This window comes from Parasteatoda tepidariorum, chromosome 10 (genome assembly GCF_043381705.1).
Source record: "Parasteatoda tepidariorum isolate YZ-2023 chromosome 10, CAS_Ptep_4.0, whole genome shotgun sequence".
NCBI classification, from domain to species: domain Eukaryota; kingdom Metazoa; phylum Arthropoda; class Arachnida; order Araneae; family Theridiidae; genus Parasteatoda; species Parasteatoda tepidariorum.
The window spans coordinates 2,561,425-2,586,403 of NC_092213.1; the positions used below are offsets into that span (position 1 = coordinate 2,561,425).

Consider the following 24,979-nt stretch of genomic DNA (forward strand, 5'->3'; position numbering starts at 1 on the left):
CATAAACAACAGATGAAAATGTATTCGTGAGAAATCAATAATTAAAAATGAAGAAAAGAATAACTTAAAAAATAAATAAATTTCCTTAAAAAGGTATTACAAAAGACGGTTGCGTCAATTTTATTCATTTGTTTATTTAAATGCTAAGAAAGAGATCCATTTCGCACCATTTGAAGAAATATTTTTTCTTACTTTTCAAATCAATCAATCATTTTATTTTATTTTATATTTTCTTCTGTATCAGCAAATTAGCATATGCTTTACTTAAACTTCACTCTAGACTAAAATTAATAACGCAAACAGAAAATGAAAATGTATTTGCAATTATTATCCGCAATCATCAATGAAAAAAAAACTTAAAGAAATAAATAATTGCCATTAACATTATAAAGATTCTTAAGTACGCCCTAGTTTAATGAATTAGTTTATTTTAAATGTAAAATAAGAGCTCATTTTTGCATGGGCAGGAGAGCGGACCAATCAAATATTGGAGTTTTTTAAAACAATAAAAATTATAATTTTTGCAATTCATTCCTTACCACAGTCTCATTATTTTTATTTGTATAAGCATACGTAGTATACATATTATCAAAAACAATAAATGTATATATTAAAAGACATTGAATGAAGGGGGAATGGTTGACACTGAGAGCAGTGCATAAAAAGCAGGCAATTATACAACATTTAGCATTTTATATCAAGCTTTCAATCACACAATCAAACCACGTTGATTTACACAGAGATAGAGCACATACCTGCACTTCCGAATACACCTTTTCAAATTCCAAAATAAAACACAAATTCAAATTATTATTTTTTCTTAAAATTTCTACAATATTTACTATAAAAATTTCCATTCATTTAAAAAAATCTTTTTAAAAATTTCAAGAATAATTTTTGATTTTTATTGCGAAAAAATGTGTAAACTTAATTTAAGTGCTATTTTTTCTCAGCTGCATACGTCAACAGGAAAATAAATGGTATTAGAAAAATATAGTATTTCATCAAATACTTTTCAAACCCTAATATTGTTACTTATAATTATATTAACTCCCGTGGAATAAAATATTGCGTGCCATATCTTTCCAATGGAAAATATTTATAGTTTTCATTACCAGAATTCAAACAGTAACTATGTTATTCTTTTCAGTCATTTGAAAATGTGACATTCGATTAGACAAATCATTTTTATACATTTTCTTTTCAATTGAAATCAACTAAAATTGAATAATTTCTTAAAAATTCAGAATAAAACGATAAAGAAAATGACTGAATCGTAATCATTTCAGGAATTTTTGAATTTAACAATTCAAACGATTGTCCACTTAAGAAAGTCTTCGCAATTGTGTCGATTCATAAATTTGTTCCAATAGTAGAATATAAAATTTCAATGAACAAAAGTGTTTTAAATTAAATTTGGGATGTGAAAAAAACTGTGAACTCAGTAGTGCAGGTGCGAAAAAAATGAAGAGAAAGAGAGATAGAAAGAGGTAATACTTTTATAAGGAAGTTGTCCGGCACTTATGCAGTGTGTTGCTGCTGCATGCACAATGAAAAAGGACAAAACAATTACAACACAAATACTCAAGGCGAAAACACCTATTAATACATTTTTTTTTAAAAAAAAGGCAAGCATTTTATCTCACAGCTGCTACGGGGAAAACATTTAAAAGCAATGAAGACAGGCAATGTTTGTTTCTTTTAAATCTTTTCCTTAATGTATAAACATTAATATAAAGAAAATTATTATGATAGTGTTGTATAGATTTTGAGTCGAACTATCAACTTGCTATATTAGTTTAAATACAAAAAAGGTGACTCAATTGAGCACTTTCACTTCAAGAAAGAGATTACGGATATCCACATATGTGACCCACGAAGTCAGCGCCTGCTGATCTCTTATAAGCAAAATGGCGTGTTCATCTACGTTTCTCCACATAAGTTATATTATTTAACGTAAAGTTAATTCAATACAGCGCTGTATCACACATAGAATTTATCGAAATATAATTCCTTCTCGTCCATATCTTTTATTTAGCTTAGATTTATTATTTGTTTACGTACTTTATTGTAACCATGATATATTTTTGTTTTGTGCACCTGGCAACTTCGATGCATAATTAGTTTGTTCTATATGGCTTCATGCCTGATTTTTTGTGAAGCAAGAAATATATTGCGAGAGAATTAAAATCTTGGTGAAAGAATATAGAATGTGTCAAGAGAATCGATACTTGGCGGGCTGGGATAGAATTGAAAAAAAAAACAGTTACTAACGTAAATAAATGCCACGTTTCAACAAAATCGAGGTCTAAGTCACTCGCAGGTTAATAGTAACAATGCTCAATAATCAGTACTAATCAAAGTTTTTTACATCTCTGAATGACTGCATAAATTTTGTTTATAAACATTAATGTTCTCAGTTGTTTTGTTATAAAGTTTAATGTATCGTTTGAAAAGGCGGCAACAATAAGTAAGTGTACATTACTTAATGGAAAGTTTGATTTTAAACATTTCAGCGTTTAAAGTGATATTCAAAATCCATAGAAAAAGATTACGGAGGTTAGTTAAAAGGAAATATAATCTTTGCAAATAGAATAGGTGTTTCAAGGTTGTGCGATTTCCTCACTCTCCACTTCCTCTGCGTTACCATGGTTCCGGTAATTCTGGTAAATATTGTTTTCTTCCCACATAAGTATGGTAAGTAAATTTTTGAGCAACTCATATATAATCTGTGTTTCATTGTGTATCATAATTATACTCAAGTAGCATAATTATGCAATCTACGATTAATTATTACAATTGTTGAGATAGTTATAGAATGATTATCTTTGACGTAAATGTAACATTAACACTTAAATATAACAGCTGTGAGATATTTTAGTACTGAAACATCCATTTTACACATAAACAATGAAAGTAAAATAAAATCATTTTAGTACATGTATAAATGTCATAATTATAATTTTATACAAAAGCATGCAAAATATATACAACGATCCACATATAATATACGGAGTACATGGGTAAGTAATATAGTTTAATTATTTGCATGGATATATAACATATGAATAAAATTTCATAATAATTTAATACAAACCATCAAACGATAAATTGAAAAACATTCTTATTTCAGCTATAATTTCTGTTGTTAAAAGCAGCAATTTTTGAAAATCTCTAATTAAAATATGTTAAAAAATTAAATGAAATGAGATATTTTATGGATATTTAGAAACTGCAGAAAAATAATAAAATGGTTTCTAGGAGTTCTACAATAAATGCTTAGTCAGGATAATGAAAACAATCTTTCATTTTAACATTATTTAATATTAGATTTAAAATCAACTTAAACTTGCGTGTCACTTATTTTTTTAAAACTAAGACAAATTCAAGTTCGAATAATTGTCTTATTATAAAAGGACTTTTATTATATTTCTGTAGAAATACTTCTCGGTCATGTAGTTGGGATAATTTCAAATTAAGCTAGTTTATAGTTCAAATTAATTTTAAAATATTTAAAACTAAGTTTATACAATTTCACACTAAATTTAGCTACGTTCATCAAAGATTAAAAGTATACTATTATTAAGTTTAAAATAAAGTTAATTATTAAGTTTTTGTTTTTAAGGAAATTAAATAAAAGACACTTTTATAAATAAAATTAAAAATTTCCTAACCAGACCACATTCTGCATAATATAAGAACTCAATTGCTTTTTGAACTGCTTTATAAAAATATACTTCTTGTTTTTTTTTATTTAACATTTAATACTATTTTATGAAAAGCTAAAAAAAATGAATTAATGATTTTATTCAGAGAATATCATCAAAATTGTCCAATTATACAATTAACATAAAAATAACACTTACATGCAAAAACAAATTCATAATTTAAAATCTAAAAAAAATGACAGTAAATGTTCATTATTATGTTATTATTCCGAGGAAAATACCTTCATTCGCCAATAAAGCTGAAGTTTTATAAACAGATATATTTCATAGTTAGAAAAGAGTATGTAAAATTTCTTTTGCCTACTTCAAAATCGCAATTTAGTTACAAAAATGCTTAAAAATTAAAATTTCACTTCTACACATGTACTCCTCCCATACCCACACACGTGACCTATGACGTCAGAGCCAGCTAATCTTTATCAGCAAAATGGCGTATTAAGGTTGAGCTAAATTTCTCTGCATAATAAGTTGAAATGTTAATTAACAATAAGTTAATAAAATACAGGGCCGTATCGCACATCGAATTTAAAATTTAATTCTTTCTCGTCTACTTCTTTTACTTAACTTAGATATATTATTTGTTTATGTAATTTATTGTATATATTTTTGTTTTGTATATCTGGCACCTTCGATGCATTATTAGTTTAATTATTCTTCTTGCCTATTTTGTGTTAAGTCGCTGTGTAAATATATAATGAAAGAATTGAATTCTTTCAGAAAGAATCGTTGTGAAAGAATTTTGAATGTGTCATTTAAGAGTATGGATGCATGTTTGATTTGACTTACTCTAAATAGAATGGAAAGAGCAGTTGCTAACGTAAAGAAATGCAACGTGTCAACAATGAATCAGGATCGAGATTCCCACACAATGTCACTTGCAGGTATCTCATTGATTTCTATTTTTTCTGGTCGTAAAAGAGTCACATATATTTTTAATTAGATGGTTTTTCAAAAGAGATGCGTCAAAGTTAGCTCCAGACGTTTGAACAAATTACAAATGATAGTTACAAACTAGTTTGTACCATAAAAATGTATTCTCTAGTTTTATTGCAATAATTTTAATTAAAATATTTTTCGTTGAACTAGATAAATTTTCTTCATTGAACAAGTTTTTTAAACGTCTTAAGATTATGCAAAAATTATTTTTTATCCGTTGTTTCCAAAACTTCAGTTTGATTGGCAAGAAACAAACAGGGTGTCTTTCTTATTACATTTACAGAGCATTTTTTTCTTATTTATGTTAAGACTCTTCAATTTTCAAAGATACTAGAAATACAATAAAATAATATTTGAATGGAATAAGAAAATATATTAGTTCATAATGAACTTCTGTTAATTCCGTCATATGTTTCAACATCGAATTTAATTACAAAATAATTTAATTTTTTTTAAAACTTGTGCTGTGTAATTGATTACAATAAACATTGCTTTAATTTCTTGTGAAAATTAATTATAAAGAATTTTATAAAACAAAATTTTTTAGTAAAAGTTATTTATGAAACATTTTTGTAATGTATGGAAGAAACGTATACCATTATCTGTCGGCATTATTATTTTGTTGTTATTGGCAACAAATTCTCCCCATCCAGCTTCAATTAGATGGGTACCCGTTTGTCAGGAAAGTAATGGCGCATTGTCACCATGATGTCGTCGAATAGGAAATTTCGGAGCTTTAACCTCTAAAAATAATAAGCCTCGGTCCTGACCGGCCCGGATGTAAGAGGTTTGGAACATTACATCTGTCCTTTAGACGAAACTATGTATTTCTTTATAGACTAAACTTGCTTGAATCAAAAAACAAAAGGGTCTATCAGTACCATTGTTCTACCAAAAACGTATATTATCATTGCTGTTGCAAGTATCCGTACCAAGAAAAAAAAAAGAAAAGCCGGGAAGTTTCGAATGAATTTTAATGAATTCTCATGCATTTAGAGCCCGAAGCTTTGTGAAGTTAAGGTTAATAAGGTTTTTGTCGTCAAAAATATCAACAATATCGCCAAAATGGTTGATAAGTAGGTAACGGTTCCACTGTCATTCCCTTATTAGTCTGTTATTGTGAGCTGTTAAAACCCTGTAAAGTCGCCGAACTAAAATGTGGATTCAAGAGAAAGAGTGGATGGGAAACAGAAAATAATTTTATTATTTTTCCGTGGAAAATATAAAAAAAACAACAACATATTATTTCATTTTTAAGGAACTTCTTCGTATTGAGCAGTGAAATCGGCGCTCCTCCCGAAAAAGGAACGAAAACTGTCAATTTTAGGCTTAAAATCTAAAGCGAAGATTGTCAACATAGGCTTATCCACTTTTTATTCCTACCGCGTTTACTTGTTCAGACTATAAAGATCGTTATTAACTATTTATTTGTAATCTGTACACTGTACTCAACTGAGTCAGCCTATGTTATTTCTGGCTATATCTGCCCAAACCATAGTAAATTTGAAAAAAAAAAAGTTAATAAAATTCCATTATAATAATCAATTACAATTGATTATTAATGTGAAGGGTGATATCTACCTTTCTGATGTCATCTCCTCCATTCTCGAAGTAGAGGGTCTTTTGAGCGGGATTATTGAGTCTGGCCATTTTCATGGATCCTTCGTTGTTGAGGGAGGACGAAAGACACGGATACTTTTTCGGATCATGAGGGTGAAGTTTATACCACCTGGACTGCTCATCGATCACAGAAGAATCTGAAAACGTTTCGTTTAGAGCACATTTTAGAACATAAATACTTTTGTTTTTTACGAATCGTCACTTTATTAACTTTCAGTGAAGTTCTAAACGTTTATTTTATTTCAATGAAAATTCCACGATAAGGGCAATAGAATACAGCTAAGTACAATGGAGAACTTGTAATTTGATCTTTGTAACTTGTGCCGATCACAGAAGAATCTGAAAACACCTGTATAACTTATTATCGACTAGAACACCTTATTCTGTAACATTTTTAGGATCGAAATGTTTGTTTTTACTCATCGAAATCTACGTCACTTTAACAACTTTGAGTCCGAAATGTTTATTTTATTTACAAAAAATTCTATAATAAGCTGAAAGCAATGACAATAGAATACAAGCAAGGGCAACCGACGACGGCAATGGATTCAATGTTGGAGAATTGAAGACTTGGAATTTGATTCCGCCAAAGAACAAAATGAGTATTTTTTGAGCCTCAGATTATTTAAAATCTAATAGGTTTTAAAGATAATAGTGTTAAGGCGCAGTTTTTCAAGGATAAGATGGAGACAATGGTAATAGAATAGTTCAGATACACTTTTGAAGAGAATTGTAATCTCTTTTCATTTAAGACTCAAATGGATTTTTGGAACTGGACATTGTTTAATAATATGGAGGACTTTGGACAACATTATAATAAGCCACCCTTTTACAAATTGTTGACATTTTTATAAAATTGTTCCTTTCTTGTGCTCCTACACTGTAAAAAATAAATACTCAAGTTTCGCAATTATTTCTTCGTTTTTGACGAAATTGATTCCTGGGTATATGTCATTTTGTCAAAGTGACGAAATAACTATCTTCACTTCCTTGAGGAAATGAATTTCGTCAATAATAAATAAATATTTCGTCATTCTATTTTTTTTCCAAAGATTTCGCAGTGCCTAACTTTTCCCATAATCACTTTATCGTGGTCACAGTATAGCTGGCTCAATGTCCTTTTCATAACACATGAGAGACAGAATGAACAGAGAGATACATTACACCCCTGCCAGAAGCGGGATTCGAACCTGGGATCTTCCTGTTACGTGGCCAATTGCTTGACCTCTATACACGTCGATAGGCCTGTTTTGTTACATTAATTTTGATCGTCTAGTCTTCATTCTAATTAACAATGTCATAATATACTGAGATGAGGTTTCGTTTTGAGGAAATATTTTCGTCATATACTTAAGAGTTTCCTTTTCATCACAAATCACGTGACTTCGTGGCGAACTATTTCTCAAAATTAGCGAATTGTAGCTCCAGGATTGCTGAATCGTCAAAAGTGAGAGCTTTATTTCTGAGAGAGAAGATAGGCAGTTTTCAAATTTCCTACTTTCAAAACTACTATCATCATATAAGAGAGAAATAAGAATTTAAAAGAGAAAAAAAGTTTATATTCTTAAGTATAAATATCTATAGTGTTGTCCAGCTATTGTGAAATTTTATTGTGAAAAGTAAGTTTTTTCGAATTTGAATTTAAAGGCTAAATTTAAAAACAGATTGTAAATATTTTTAAATTATGCAATTTACATTAATGCTTAACCATTCATTAATAAAATTGGCAATTTTTAGTAATAAATGGTTAGACCAGATATATAGCATAATTTATTTTTAGTGTCTCTAATAAAAATAAAAATAATAAAAAATTACACAAGTATTAGGTGCAAGCAATATTATAAATTCAATAACAGGCCCTTAAACCATAATTACATTAATTAGAAAAATGTGAAGAGGCTTAAAATGTATTGCCAGTGTTCGGAAAGGATTTGCAATCGTTTCTTTCTCTTGGTGGCTGCAGTTGTCAAAAAAGTAATGATAAAAGGGTTATTGTAGGCCTTTTCATTGCAATTTTGAAAGCAGCGAGAAACTATTGAAAAAGATGTGTTTTTCTAATAGGGTTGTGGAGCTAGAGACAATGATCAGTGGTATTTAGAGACGTTAAGAAAGTTAAGAAAGAAAAGCGAATCTCAACTACCCTTCAGTGTTATTATTTTGCATGACAATGATAGACTTGACAAGTCGAAGAAATTAAGGTACTTTACCAGAAGTTGTAATGGAATAACCAAACATTCACCTCATAATTCAGATTTGTTCTCACTACGTGAACCACTGTACCATATGGACGAACAATTTAAGGTGTGAATGATTCAAGGTACATTCTCACTGCTTGCAATTTTTTTCGCACCTTATGCCGTGAGGATGATCCTTCAAACACCAACCAACAAATTTTCACGAGCATGAAACATTGTTTTATAGTGGAACAATTGTCTCAGCAATTGCATACTGTATTTTTCAAATTATATGACTCAATTTTTGACTCGTTATATATTGACTGCACATAATAGTCATAAATTCCACCAATTATATTGTATCACCAATAAAAGTGAATGCAAACTGATTGGTCCAAACTTAGTTTTGATTCAAACTTATTGAGTAAAAAATTCAGAAATGTGTATAAACTGACCTTTGAGATCGATGATGACCTCTCCGAGAAATTCTGGAGGTCTGTTGATGTCGTAGTTCCAGACTGATATCTCTAGATGTTTCTTCTTCAGTTGTTCCAGAGAAACCTCCGGATAGACCATTGTCTGCTTCCATTCCGGATTGCTGCATCGTGAAAAGTAACGAGTGCGCCGTTGATTCTCGAAGCTAGGAAAAAAAAGAACATATAGACTGTCTCGTGCGAATCTTTCTAAACACTAAAAATAGATCCTCTTTTTAATTTTAAGACCTTAAAATCGCTCTTTCACAAAGATTCATAAAAAATCAATATTCCAATTAGAAGATTATTTTCTAAAGTGAATGGGTAATAATGCTCAGACGCATTAAGAAAATCACCCAAATTCCCTATAGTCTGTATATGGGCGTCATCTGTTAAAAACGAATCAAGATGGCTAAATTTTCCCTTTTGGATGACGTTCGATTACATTAAAGATTTTCTTACCACCCATTCCCTTTCAGAAACCCTGAATAATGAAGACGGAGCAGAACAATGACTTTTTCATGCTATAACTACGGCCCGAATGGTTAAACCTCAAGATCCTGACTCAGGAAACCCCCCTTTTTAAAGAATTTATAATAAGATGTTGTCCGCACTTACTCTCCAAGTACGGAAAGTGAAATTTTGCTTTACAGTTGTCAGTGTGTTACGCTTTATGTTTGGAAAAAGCCATTGTTCAGTTTCAAGTCAGGATGACGGATGAACTAGTTACCGAAAACTGACTCATAAAGAACCCTTACTTATAAGAGGGGCTCAATCCTTCACTTATAAGAGGAATCTGTATATTTAGGTCTGAAAAAGTTGAATACAGATAGTTTTATGAGCACTGAAGTAGCGTTAGCAACAATTTTTTTTATTATATTGCATGGTTTATATTACATTGATTTTAAAGATAGAATAGTAAGAATGCTATGCTAAAACTGTACGTAAACGTTTTTAGTTGTTTTTAAAGATTAGGTGTCTCAAAAATAGTTTAGGTTTGCCATACAGTATGGATCTTGACAACTTCATGCTACAAATTCATCCATATTCATGCTGAATAGGAATTTTTGACCTAACTAAATAATTACAGTGAGCGGGAATGATGGTATGTATTTCTTATGTTAGTTGATATTAGTTGATGGTAGTTGATATTTTTAAATTTTTATTTTTTTATTTTTAAAAATGTAGTGTCAATTAGAGTCAAACGGTAAAAGAATTTAAACGGTATTGTTTAGCTCTGAATTTTTTAAACTAATCTTTTCAATTTTGCTTTATATATGAATTTGCAACATAAACTGAGAATGTATAATAATATTCGTTTAGTAATTCTTTTTACTGAAAATAATCAAATTAATTCACTAAAATGTTTCATAGTAGCGAGATTTATGCTAGATCATGATCTATGACATCGTTATTCATCTGTGCTTACCATCTTTCAGGTAAAAGATAACACTTAACGTAAGGATCTGGAAGCCCGCTGTTATCTCTGGAAGTCACTAAATTCCTCGCTCGAACGATCGTAACATACAGGATCTTCGCCTTAGAATCATGACACACTTGGAGCTGAAAGAGTAAGAAATTCTATTAAACTGACAAATTAACAAAAATGGAGTTCGGAGTAAAAACTGATTCATTACCTGTATTTCGCCAGAAATGTTTTCTGCTCGGTATTTCTCCTAAGAAGAACAGATATTCATTCACATACAGATATTAGGCATGATGTATTGCGAAAATATATGAATAAGTATTGAATGAATAATTGAATTTTTAGTTGAAGCACTCTGTTTAAGATCTAAAACAATTAGTGCTTCTGGATAAATAAGTTACGAAATCATTCAATAGTGCTTTCTTTAAATAGAAATAGCATTTGGGTCGACAGATTCCGAAAATATAGGTGGTCTCAATTTGAGAAATATATTGAATACAGTTGAGTCTGAACATCAGCCAAAATTTTGTGCTTTTCTATGTTTCTCGCGTATTTTGTCGTATTTCTAGACCTATTTATATGAATCTGAAGCCTTTTTTCTGCATACTATTATGAATCTTTTTATCCTGCAGGCACCAAAAATTATTTGTTAAAATTTTTATTATTTTATTTTATCCATTGGGATAAAAGATTTTTTATTGAAAGATTTAAAAAAAAATTGAATTCTCTAATCTAAGTCATTTTAAAGGATATCACCTAAAGTCTGAAAAAATGTGGTTATGCAAATCGAATACAGAAAATTAAGTTAAAAAAAATTTATTTTAAACAAAAATATACAAATTAGCAAAAAAGAAAGAATAATTGTACTGAAAATGTACACAATGCCGTAGAACTAATCAGAAAATAATTTTGCCACCCATTATTTCTGAATGTTTGAATCTTGTAAATCAACTGTTAAATCAGCGGTAAAATGTTAAACACAAAAAATATTTAAAGTTCGAAATCGAATATTTAGTGACATGTCTTTGAAGCTTCAGCGACCCTCATGCTAAAAGGTTTTTCTATCATTACGGACAAAAACTTATTGGAAATAATCTATCAGTCTGATGTAAAATTACAGAGAGATAACAATCTGAAGAATCTGTAAAAATACTGAAAATTGTTTGCACGGAACTCCTATAATTTTACAGGGAAAAATAAGTAATTACTTCTCTAAATTTCGTAAATTACTTTTTAACTCTAGGACTCTAAGTTCTTTTGGGCTTTGAAGTCACCGGGAATTATACTCTAGAGCTGTGATTGCCAATCTTTTCATCACCGTTTTATCAACGTTAGCCCGTTGAGAGGGGGGGGGGGAGAGAGAGGCGTTGGTTGTTTATAAATTCGAGGCTCATTTCTGGTGGAATCAACCAAAATAAAAAATTCTCGTTTGCCGTCATGTAACAGATTTTCCAGAAATTTTTCTTTTTGTAGGAAAGTACTTTATGAAAAACCACTAAAATAATTTTTTTCAGAATTTTTCAATCAAAATTAGGGTTAGGGGGCCATTTTGAAATCTGACTCATTTGAACAAAATGGCGTCACTTGGCAAGGTGTTTCATGCTTTCTTAACCTCGATAACTTTTTTATTTAGGAACCAATTTTGGGTTTTTCAGTATCATTAGAAAAACTACCAGCTGATCGCGGCGATGAATGGTCGATACGAATTCCGCATCCGGCTTGCACAGTCCACAGTGCTGACGTGAAATATCCTTAGTGGTAGACGGATCATGGGTTAGAGTCCCCTTGCCCTCAGGCTAACCGTGGGAAGTTCTCGTNTATTTTTATTTTATTTCATTTGTTTTGTATTGTACTAACAATCTAAAGAATCTGTAAAAATACTGAAAATTGTTTGCACGGAACTCCTATTATCTTACAGGGAAAAAATAAGTAATTACTTATCTAAATTTCGTAAATTATTTGTTAACTCTAGGACTCTAAGCTCCTTTGGGCATTGAAGTCACCGAGAATTATACTCTAGAGCTGTGATTGCCAATCTTTTCATCACCGTTTTATCAACGTTAGCCCGTTGAGAGGGAGAGAGAGAGAGAGAGAGAGAGGCGTTGGTTGTTTATGAATTAGAGGCTCATTTCTAGTGGAATCCACCAAAATAAAAAATTCTCGTTTGCCGTCATGTAGCAGATTTTCCTGAATTTTTTTTTGTAGGAAAGTACTTTATGAAAAACCACTGAAATAATTTTTTTCAGAATTTTTCAATCAAAATTAGGGTTAGGGGGCCATTTTGAAATCTGACTCATTTTAACAAAATGGTGTCACTTGGCAAGGTGTTTCATGCGTTCTTAACCTCGATAACTTTTTTATTTATGAACCAATTTTGGGTTTTTCAGTATGATTAGAAAGACTACCAGCTGAGCCGCGATGGCTCAGGGGATAGAGCGTTCGCCTTCCAATAAGGTGAATCGGGGTTCGATCCCGGACTGGTCGATACGAATTCCGCATCCGGCTTGCACCGACCACAGTGCTGACGTGAAATATCCTCAGTGGTAGACGGATCATGGGTTAGAGTCCCCTTGCCCTCAGGCTAACCGTGGGAGGTTCTCGTGGTCTTCCTCTCCATGTAACGCAAATACGAGCTAGTTCCATCAAAAAGCCCTCCACGAATGCAAAATTTCTCTCAATACTTGATCCAGGAGTTCCCTTGTCTTCTGGATTGGGTTCAAAATGACACGGAGTTGAATATGAGTAGTCGTGAACCCAAAAATTGGGTAGAGGCTGTTCACCGACGGTTATAATAGCAAAATATGAAAATAAAAGGCTACCAGTGATATAACTATTAAAAGGATAAATATATATCAAAAAATGTTTTAAAATTTGAACTAAAAAAATTTAGGGTGACATTTTTGGCAAATTTTAAGATTTTCTTTGCAGAGAAGTAACAACTTTTACCATTTTGATTTTTTTCTCATGATGCTTAATAACACAGTTTTTAACATAAAAAATTAGGAGGATGCTTTTTGTTTTTAATCTTTAATAAAATAATCAGTGGAAAAAAACTTACAAAGAATAATAAAAAAACTAAAATACAGTTAAAATTTTTATAAATTTATAAAAATACTATATGATAATTACTTCTATTTATTTACATATTTTTTTATAGTATTCAATTTAATTTAATTGACATTTAAAAATGTTGCATCATTCGGATTTTTTCACTTTGAAAATTTTCATCTAAGCACATATTAGGTGTTATCAAAAACCTTAATAATTATGCTATTATTTATAAAACCATTCTCATTCGATAAATTAAGAGCATATTGTTAAATGTTTTGATTTTCATTATAAATAGATTGTGTGATTCCTAGTTTGGCTTTTTCCTCTGTTTATTTTTTTTAAAGACTAAAAACTAAAAGCACTCTTCTAATTTTTTTTATGTTGATAAGTAGGTAATTAAGTATCATAGAGAAAAAAAAGTTGTTAATTCTCTATAAATNAAAAAAAAAAAAAAAAAAAAAAAAAAAAAAGTTTTTACTTCTCTACAAAAAAAAAATTCCTGAACTTTTTTTCAAAAATTAGTTTCAGTGCAAATTTTAACACATTTTTTGATATATATTTAGGTATTTAATAGTTTTATAACGCATAACTGGTACTTTCATCTTGTGACTTGCTAAGTGACGACATTTTGTTAAAATGAGTCAGACTTTACTAAGTTTGGTCGAAAAGTTCTGAAAAAATAATTTTAGAGGTTTTTTATGAATTAATGTCCTACATGAAAATCTGTCGACAATTCAATGCATCCATGGGTCGATTTAACTTGGATATGATTGCTTTGATGTAATAATTTTAATTTAATTGTATTTAAACATGCCTCCAAAATAAAATGCAATTACATTCATGTGCACTGATGAAGTTTTAGGTCTCTTAGTACCACAGTAAAAAAAAAAGGAAAAACTTTAATTGTTCTCGAGTAGCCCGGTACTATATGATTCATGGACCAATATAGGCACTCGGGTTGGGGACTACTACTCCAGAGTATATTCCGAATCACTAAAACTCAAATGGAAGACCCGAGTTGGCTCGTTTGCCTCTCAATGAGGTAAAATAGGTTCGGATAGCTGCGATGGCTGGTCGATACCGCAGTGCAGACGAAACATATTCTCAGTGGTAGAAAGATCTTGGGTTAGAGTCCTCATCAGACTAGCTATGAGAGGTTTGATGTGATTTTCCTCTCCATGAAACACAAATGAGGGTTAGTTTTTATCAAAAAGTCCTCCACGAAGGCAATTTTCTCCCAATATTCCATTCAGGCGTTTCCTTGTCTTCTGAATTGGTTTCAAAATGACGAGGCTAAGGAGTTAAACATTGGTAATTGCAAACTCCAGAGTGGGTCGGCTGTTCAGCGCCGAATACAAAACATAAAATAAAAAAAACACAATGGGAGAAAAGGCAACACAGCCAGATACCCAGATTCTAGCTGAGGGAATCGAACCCCGTCCGTAGCTCAGTAGGCGAAGTTTCTACCCACGAAACCCTATGGGTAACTGCGTACCAACGAGATAAATTACAAGCATGCAAAATATGTGAAAGAAAGTTCTTTTAGAGAAATACGCAATGAAAAACAGGTATTTTCCGTAACCTTGTTATAACTTATATTTGTTTGGACAAGATTTGACGTAATTTGACGGAAATTCTCGCTGCCCTTTTACAGTGTAGATTTGGCTGACTTAAAAATAACAAAACAAACTGATCGTTAAAAGAGATTGATTTGAACCTTGTTCTCTGTGGTATCTCCTTTTCCCGTGGGTGAGCCAATCCTTTGTTGTCGATTTGAAGACTGTCGGTAACCTCTAGAAGGGGACGCCGAGCCACTCCTTTCAGACTCCAGGTAGTTTGAGTTATGAACTCCTACANTAGACATATATATATATATATATACAGTACAATAAAGACAAAAGGTATAAAAAGAAAAAAGAGAAAAGCGAAGAAAATTAACAAGTTTTATTTACTGCGCATAAGCAGCAAGTACATAGTACTTATAAAATAAGTTAAAAATGTGGAGAAGACATGGAAAATAATAAAGATTTATGAAAAGAAAAATATATAATTTCAATAATTTCTCTTTTCATGAATCTTCATTACTTTCCATGTTTTCTCTACATTTTTAACTTTATATATTCTTGTTTAATATAATCCCTTAAAAATGAGCAAAGATAATAAAAACACTAAAATTACGCTTTAGAAAGTTTTTTGTTATTTCTTAAGCACTTTTTCCAGTAGTTTAATATTTCAGAATAACAATTATACTCATGGATGACCCAACTTAAGCTGATTTAGGGTTTGAATCCATTACAATCTGCCATTATCAGTAAAACATTAGAAACAATCCAGCACTTTCAAACGAAAAAAGTGCGTGCCATGATTGGTGTCTGTATTGATTTGACTTTTTGTGAGGCTGATTGGTGGCTATGGTTAGGAGTCCTCTTTGATAATGAAATTATGTTTCCAATAAATTCGATATGAATGAAGGTTCAAAATGGTTACAGTTAGGCAACATATGATTACGAGTTATTCTTATCATAAAATACATTTAGATTGTTATTCGTGAGTAGCTGTTGGTACTGATAATATTCCAAAACAAAGTCAGATTGATAAACTGTTTCGATATTCCTCTTTAAAACTCTTAAATGATTTTTACAAAGAGCTGTTAAGGCCTAAACCTCCCGAAATTATAATATAAATAACTATTTAAGGTATTACAGAACAAACTCCACTTATAGGAATGCACTTCTTAACTTGGCTGTGAAAGTTACTAGGAACAACTTTTAAAGTTTTTTTCGGAATGCTCTTTAATCTTTATTTTCTTAAAGTCTTTGGCATTCTTAAACCTTGTTCGTTCAGCAAATCCCTTTATTTCTGTAAACCAAAAAACAAGAAAATAGTAAATCTTTTTCTTGTTTTCGAAACTGAAAAAATTAGCTTAAGAAACAAGTTTCAAGGATGTCAAAGACACTTAAGAACTTTAAGATTGAAGAGCATTAAAAAAAAGACAGAAATTTCTATGCATATCCAAGCACAAAAGAGCATGACGGTAAATTGGAGTTACTTCGGAAAATGAGCATGTAATGTATAAAAAATGAGTCATTCGAAAAATGAGTATGTAGTGAGTTAAATGAATATGTAATCCACATGAGTAATATTGTTATGTTATTTACTGATCATCCTAATATTTCACTTTGCATGAAAGACGGGATATGTAGCATCGATTGTTTATATTAAATAAATGTAAAGTTGAATACTAATTAAAGTATAATGTATCGAAAACTGGTAAAACGCAGTTGGATTTCTAATAGGAAATACTTTGTTAAGTATAGATGTAAGAAGTAAACTATTAGAAGAAGCATATATTCAGTAATAATGTTTTCAAATTCTACATAAATACACAAGTGTCCTAAAATACACATAAGAAATAACTTTGATAGAAAGCACAAGTTTTAAGTAAAAAATTGGAAAGTTTTTAAGTTAAGTCTATAGTCTATAGTTTCGTTAAGTCTATAGTAAAGAGTTAATGCATATTGAGTAAATGGTTTCCGTGGTTTTGCTACCAGATATGCACTTTTTCGTTCGAATTTTTGAAAACCAGTTTGCATAGATAGGCGAGAATTATTTTTAAAAGCTTTCAACTTTCTTCTTCAATACGTAGATGGTTATGGGCTAGTTGGCGTAAACCTTAGGATATAAATAATCCCAAAATGAANTTTAATACCTGAGGTCTCTTATAAAGTTCAATATAGCGACTTCTATATAAACCAATTTTTAACCAATCACGGCACACAAAAAAACTATCAACGAAGATTTCATAATAAACCTTTAAATTGCGATCAATGCAGAGTAACAGACGACTTGGAACACATTCTACTAAAATGCCCAACTTATGAACATAAAAGAAAATTATACTTTCCCAAAAATCTTAGCTACGAAAAATAAAGAAATACCAAAAAAAGATAAAAGAGGGTATAAGGGAAATCATCAAAGATCACTTTGAAACAAATACACTAGAAATAATTTAGTTAAGATGAAAAACAACTAATTCCCTAAATAGAAGTCAATGGAAACGTGTGCAAATAATAGAGTGAAATATATGACGAACGCAATATACCTCATCATGTTCATCTTTTCATCTGTATAAAGAACATTTTAGCTCATCATGTTATAATTTTGTAAATATTAATACCCGGATGCCCCCATAGGGGGCGGGACGGGGTATAGACGGGGTATAGCAATAAAATCCCAAAATAAAAATAAATTCTGCTGTGTTAAATCACATGATCTGGGCGGCCAAATGGGATAATCAAAACAGAAAATAACGCGACTTGGAACTGACTCAATGCTTAAAATATTGTTCAGCAATGAAGACGCGTTGTTCAAGTTACATAATAAATAACAATGGACTGTTGGACAACCACACGTGATCCTTATTTCTTACCTTGTCAACATTTTATTTCACACATTTTTACAAATTTCAAATATTGAGAGAATTTTTGACTCTATCCTTTAGGTACGAATCAGACCAAAAAAAAAAAAAAAAAACTAANGTAGTATATATTGACCTTCATCCGCCATGGAATGGAGGTGGTAGTCAGCGCTGTCGTAGTTTCTGTTGTAGCCGTCCGTGTCGCCCCTTGACGTCCTGTAGCTGCCTGACTGGTGATAGGACTGGTTGTTGGACCGTGAGTGACCGCTCTGCTGATCGGAGTGACCGCTACTCCGAGACAACCGAGATTGATTCTGCGGTTGCTGATGATGGTGATGATGATGATGAGAGGATGATCGAGAACTCAACATGTTGAAGTCGCTGCAAGATAACATATTAAAAACTCTTCGTATATCTGTTTCATGGTGACAGATGTTCGTGGCTGGGATTTAAAGGCACTGAAATCTAGCATGGATACGAGTTGGAAAACGAAGAGTTCAATTTGCTGTTAGTAAACTGAAATGGAATAGTTTCGAATACGAGAAGAGTGTTAGTCTACCAACATTTTAGATTCCAAGACCAAGAAGTAAGAGTACATTGTAAAAAAATGTTGGTGTATAGTTGCCACCCCATTTTATACTGATGTAAACTAAAATTTTTACAGTGTATATAGTTACATTTTTATTCAGTTTTTCACTGGTACAGTTTTATTTATTTATTTTTTTGTTTGTTTACTGACAACACACATTTTCATGCGCATTCGAATCAATTTAATGGTTTCATTTCAGAAACATTTGGTTTCAAAAACAGGCACATTTTTAGAAAAAATTCCTTCAAACAATCGTTATTTTATAAAATTTTTTTGCAATTTTATCTAATTTTTTGCAAGATAATTACAGTTCTGTATTGAATAAGGTATCTTAACAGCAAAAATGGTAGCAATTCTTTTCAGCGAATGAGATTATTAGATTTGAAACACTGAGGGTAATTTTTGGTTAGCCGGGTACAGGGAAATTCAATTATTATATTTTTACTCTTTTATTTTATTTAATTTTTCGTTAAAGTCCATTTTGCTCATTTTTTATAAAAAAAGACTAAAAAGAAGTGGATGGAGGTCTACATTTTTTGGCGAATTCTTGCATGCTCTCGGCTAACCGAAAAGTACCAAACTGAGTCTCGAAAAATTAGCCCAGAATTATCAACAATCAGACAAAGATGTTAATTGAAAAAAGTTAACTATCATTGTGTCCATATTATGGTATCGGAAAAAATAGGTAATACATTACAGCAAGTGTTCTCAACGTTTGTGTTGGTCATATTCTAGAATTCCAGATGGATAGACGTCAATTATTTTTTAAGAAGAATTTATAATTTTACATGGAATTTTCCTGAAAACTGAAATATTTTTATCGGGCGTCATTCTGCCGCAAAATCATAGGATTAGGATTTCTTATAACATAAGACATTAGAGACAATTACAGGATTTCTTTAAAACAGCTAAACTATAGGGCATCAAAAATATGCTACACACCATCAATTGAATAATACTGAAAATTTTTGCTAATTACTTCATGGATAAATTATTTTGTACAGTGATAACGTATGTGTACAAAGTACTGAAGCTAAAGTAAGGGCTGATTTGCTTTATCATGGTTAAGTTGGTTTATCTTGGTTCAGAAATGAAAAGAGGGTGACTCGTAAATTTTTGAAAGCGATGGAACGAAAAGTCTCGTTTTGAGATACAAAACAGAAATTTAAGCACAGACATTTTTTTCGTCTCCTTATTAAAGTTTAATCTGATCATTTTGACAGTATATTTTTAGTTAGATAAAACAAAGGGTTACTCAAATGAGAAATGGATTTGTGCGCTAATATATAAAATACAATAAAGTTAGCAGAGTTAAATGGATGAAAGATAAGGGAACTACTAACTGATCATACTTTATTAGCCTGTTCAAAGGAAAGCATATGAAGTGAATGTAAAGTCATGCTAGAAGGATGTAATAAGAACAGAACAACATGAAATAGTAATATTCTTTGTGGCAGAAAGGGGCAGCACAGCGTCTTTTTTTCAGACAAATCGCTGCACATATATCACGAGTCGTACCTTTTCGACTAACATGAATCGAACATGTCAACCGAAACAATAAATTATTGATGATCATTATATTTTTTTTGCCTTGTGTCTCGACATATCTGATGTTACCAAAACCGTGAAACCATTTATCCATAGCAATTTTTCTAGACAGTATTCACCATAAACGGAAATCATTTGATGAAAAATCACACTCACTAGCTGCCTCTAAAAAACATAATACTGTGTGTTGTTCTGATCTGGACGTATCTATTTCAGTACGACTTTACATTCAATTTAAATGCTCTCACGTGAGCTGGTGAAAAAGCTCTCAGCACTTAGCAGTGAATTTTAACTTAATTCACATGGACATAACAATTTTTCAATTGCGTAACACTTATATTTTCATCGTTTTACTATACTTCCTATGACTCTTGTAAGAAATTGAAAAAAAAAATCAAATTATTAAATTTAAAAAAAATTTCTGAGATGAAAATGATTCTTAAATTTGTGAAAGAGAGAGGGGATACCTGCGAATGACAATTTCCACTTCGTCTCCTGAGGAGGCGATTATTCTCTGAACTTCTTCGTAGGTCTTCCCCGTCAAAGGAACACAATTCCACTCCAACACTTGATCTCCTACAGAAATTACCCACATTTATTGTCATTTATCAATAAAATAAAAACATTATTTAATAATATAAAATCTGATTCTACGTCCTTTATCTTATAATCACCTTATTCTTAAATTTTCAAAAATGCGTCTTGATTTAACCTAATTTTGAATGCTTAGTTAAATGCAAATCCTACTTTTGAAGAATCCATTTTAAATAGAATAATACATATGTACCATTATTTAGAAGAGAAAGTTCAAGATGGTATTTGGAATAGAATGGCATCGCACAAGAATCGATTTATAGAAGAATATATTTAAAGTAAAGTGGAACTATTGACTACTGCTGTTCAAAGTAGAATGATACCATTCAAGAATCTATTTTGAAATAGAATGATATCATTCCAGAAATTATGGAGTGAGGAATAGTATCACTCGAGAATTAATTTAGAAAAGAATTGTGTTCAAGAATCTTTTAAGGGTAGATCTTGAAGAATCTTCATGATTGTTCATAAAATTCTACAATGAGTAACCGAAATGATAAGTTTAATTGCGATAGAACTTAAAATAGATAATTATATATTACAGTCATTATAAGATGTAGCAGAATTATTGCGAATATTAGTACGTGCCTCACTGTGTTCATTTACGAAACGTAGCGTAATGCATCTTTTACATTATCTATATATTTACTTTAAAAAAAACGTCATCTGCTACAGCTGTAAGCGATTTAAAGAACGATGAAAGAAAGTCTCTCTGAAGTCAGAAAGTAGCTTGAATTTATTGAGTTCCAACACAAAAGATGCAGGGGCTCATGAACAATTACCAAAATGTATCAGTTCATGGGATATAGTAGTGGAAACAAGAATATCTTACCTTCCCTGACTTCTCCCAGCGTTTCGACGACACCTCCCGGATATATCCGGGCGACGTATGCTCCAATCATTCCATTGCTCCCTGGGATCTCCTTCCCACCAACCACTTTCATTCCCAAGCCATTACCTGCAATTGGAGAAGGAAATAATTCATTTTGAGGAATTAACGACGCCGGCCACGCACTTGAGGCCTGACTTGCTCTATAGATGACTTCATTTGGAGGAGAACGTTTATTGCCACTTCGACTTATTGCTTTAGTAGATTGGATCACAGTTCTTTAAACAGGCAGAAAGTTTCTCGATTCATTTGAAAAAGAGACTAAAAAACGATTTATATAGGGTTATAGAGAAGTAAAACTAACAGGAAATCTGAAGAGGGATACCTGCAGGTGGCGTAGTGTGGGTTTCTCTTGAAACGTGGCGTTTGTTTACATTAGCAACTGTTCTTTCCATTATATTTCGAGTAAGTCTAGCATCGATTCTCACAAGTGACACATTCTAAACTCTTTCACAAAGATTCTTTCCCAACAATTTCAATTTCGTCACTATATATATGAGCAGATACGTCACACAAAGACAGGCACCAAGCCACGTGGAGCTTAAGCAAACTAAAGTTGCATCGACGTTGTCATGCACACATAACAAAATGTGTCACGGTTACAATATAATACATAAACAAATAATAAATCTAAGTTAATTGAAAGATGTAGACGAGAAAGAATTACAGTTCAACTCATTTGATGTGTGATACGGCCCTGTATTTAATTAAATTATCGTTAATTAACATTCTAAATTATGAAGAGAAACTTAGCTTAACGCTATTTTGCTGATAAAGATCAGCTAACGTCATAGGTTAGATGGGAGGTCTTCTTGAAGCGCAAATACCCAATTGTTAGATTTTGAAAGGGCACGGACAAAATATTTTATGGGGGCATTCTAGAAAAATGAATATCTCAGGATTCCGTTAGAATCTCAATTGTTTTTAAATGGATTATTTGATGTGTTGATGTTGAATTTCTTATCAATGATATAACAGTTGCGAAGCTCTTGAAAGTGATAAATTCAGGGTATGAGAGCTTTGCGCTAATAATCATGTCAAAAATTTTAAATGCATTTTATTTTTCTAATTCTATGATTTTGACTTCTACAAATAGAAATGGGGTTTGCCTGAATCACTGCATTAAGGAGCCATGCCTAGTTCCTAAGTTGCTGTATCTATCCATATAATTAAAATAGGAAACAAAAATGACTAGTTTTCAACACCAGAAATGAAAATTTTTAAAATTAAATTTTCATGATTATTAATTTTTTTTATATATATCTGGATCTTCTAGAGCTCCTTCTAGAATTGGGTCACCTAGCGTTCTAGAAATCCTAATCAAATGTCTCCAACCCTTTTGACTGCTCTGGTGTTTAATGTGAATGCATAGCTTCCAAAGGGCAACTGAGAATTTTTGAAAAGTCCGACGAAAGAAAAAATGAATGTGATTTAAAGCTGTTTTTAAGATCTGAAACAGAAAGAGCTTTACAATTTGAATAAACATTTCATATTTACTTTATTTATGATGGGGAACTGTACTCGAACCCAAAGCAATAATATTACTTTTGCTTTACCCTGTATGGGAGTTAAAAACATAATTATGTTTGGCATGTTTTCTTCTTTGCGTAAGAAGCTGTTTGTAATTTCCACCTTCTTCAGTAGAAGTATTTGTTTTACAATAGCATTCCCACAACAGTTCATTGTGGGCCATGGAGATTAAAGCATTGTTTCTCAGTATTTATATTTCAATTGATGAGTTAAAATTTCTGTTGGTAGGAAATGTTTACGCGAAGATTGCATTTTTTTTTCGGGATGCATTATCTCAAGAAAAACCTCATACTAAGTTTTTTTTTATTATTATTATAATAACTTTAAGACGTAATGGCTTTTTCGAATTTTAAAACCATTTAGATTTTTGTTTCATTTCATTAATGAAACCAAAATTGGCTTGTTGATTTTTAAGGCGAAGATCTTCGATAATTTTTTTTTCTTTTGAGAAATTAGCTTGAAATAAAATATAACACGTTACTGTCTAACATGAAAAATATATCACTTTGATATATTTAGTCTTTATATTAAATTAAAAATATTCAGCACTTATTTTACCACTCTTTATAATGTGCTATGAAACAAAACGAATTAGTTATTTTAAGGCTGTTTTACGAAGGCTCTGTTGTCACTTTTTTTTCACGCACTTGTTGTAGTTTTTTTCCGAAAAATGAGCTATTTTCCTAACAATGACTGATAAGTTGAATTTAGTCTATCTTTAGTCAGAGCCCTCTATGATATTTCTGAAAATAATGCAAAAAGTCATTATGAAGAAAAGCCACAGTTTTGTAAAAATGAAAAGCGTTTGTGACCTCATTTTTTAATACTTAAAAGGTAATCCAACCCTTTATTATCTGGTCTTATAAAAATTAGGAAAAATTAAGAATTATTCATTGATTTTGATGATTATAGATTGATTTTAAGAATTATTCAGTGATCTAGATGGAAAAATCTTGCTAAAACGGTGATTTTTAAAAATTGTGAAAAATTTTTAAAATGTTTATTTTATTGTTTCAAAGCACAGATAGTTCTTTATGGCAAGACTGTATGTATTGTTAAAAATTGTTGCTTTGCCTCAAATATAAGGCGCTTAAGAGGATGTTATTCCCCTGTAAAAAACCCTTCACTTACATAAGAAGTTCAATATTGAAATTATCGAAAAAGCGAGTTCAGACAAACTTAGAGTTAATCAACAAAAACTGAAGTTATTTTCTTCGAGATATCATAATGCAAACAAGTTATGACATAGGAGTGTGGAATTTATCCTGCATTTTAATATTTTTAAATCATTTATTTAGCATGTAAAACTTCATTGTTTAATCTGAACTCATTTTTCTCTTAAATTGAAATTTTTATCCAACTGTATACCGTCCTCTTAAACTGTGGCTTATTTTATTTTACTTGTCGAAATAGCTTCGAAAAACGCTGTTAAGTAATAAAATGTAATTTCTTTTTATCGTTGAAAAAGTGAATCAGTACTTACCACTTACGGAACGGTCTTTAGGATCTCGAGTGAGCAAAATTCTTTTTACAGGAAAGTCGTACTTTTGACTGGTTTTCGAGTTCTGAAAAAAAATATAAACAATACTTAGTACAGCACATTATTTGTGCTCATTTTTACTTTTATAGTTACAGATGTGATTTTAAGAGCTCTCTTATTTTAGGTTAAATATTTGACTCCGTGTTTTTTCTTTCCTTTTTTAACATGTTTTGAGGATTTTTTTGCGACATAATATCTTAAGAAAAAGTGGGAAATAAGGGCTCGACTTTATTAAGTTGGTAAAAAAACATCCTGCAATTACTTTTAGAAATTTTGCAAATTCATTTTCTCAAAAAATTTAAACTGTAAAATGATGCGTTTATCAAATTCGGATATGTAACTTAATACTGCACTTAGGCTTGTTTGTAGGTTTTTCGTTTTTAAATATTTTGATTTCTTTTTTGCTTAAACTGACAAAAACTGATCTGGATTAAGCTGAAAAAGTATTTGAGCGTAAATTGCGT

The 24,979-nt window shown here is 31.0% G+C and overlaps 1 protein-coding gene and 1 long non-coding RNA gene across 12 annotated transcripts in view; one reads left to right on the plus strand and one right to left on the minus strand.

The window, feature by feature from the left end:
- LOC107436973 (uncharacterized) overlaps nt 1-24,979 on the minus strand; it is a 264,017-nt gene that overhangs the window by 12,956 nt on the left and 226,082 nt on the right. For 6 of the 11 annotated variants that reach the window (XR_011637864.1, XR_011637865.1, XR_011637860.1 and 3 more), the window contains exons 18-27: nt 24,459-24,540; nt 21,389-21,514; nt 20,430-20,538; nt 17,962-18,206; nt 15,126-15,259; nt 10,569-10,607; nt 10,361-10,494; nt 8,914-9,098; nt 6,246-6,421; nt 1,498-1,539 (exon numbers count right to left, since the gene is read on the minus strand). Coding sequence is in view for 3 of the 11 variants with exons in the window: in XM_043041297.2 (XP_042897231.1) it covers nt 6,246-6,421; nt 8,914-9,098; nt 10,361-10,494; nt 10,569-10,607; nt 15,126-15,259; nt 17,962-18,206; nt 20,430-20,538; nt 21,389-21,514; nt 24,459-24,540 (1,230 nt within the window). In the remaining 8 variants the exon portion in view is untranslated. The remainder of the gene's footprint in view (nt 1-1,497; nt 1,540-6,245; nt 6,422-8,913; nt 9,099-10,360; nt 10,495-10,568; nt 10,608-15,125; nt 15,260-17,961; nt 18,207-20,429; nt 20,539-21,388; nt 21,515-24,458; nt 24,541-24,979) is intronic. The other 5 variants (XR_006225062.2, XR_006225063.2, XM_043041297.2 and 2 more) reach the window with 1 other exon arrangement.
- Nucleotides 4,489-10,509, plus strand: LOC139426643 (uncharacterized). Its single transcript, XR_011637866.1, has 2 exons — nt 4,489-4,609; nt 10,371-10,509. It is a non-coding gene; the product is annotated as an uncharacterized lncRNA (long non-coding RNA).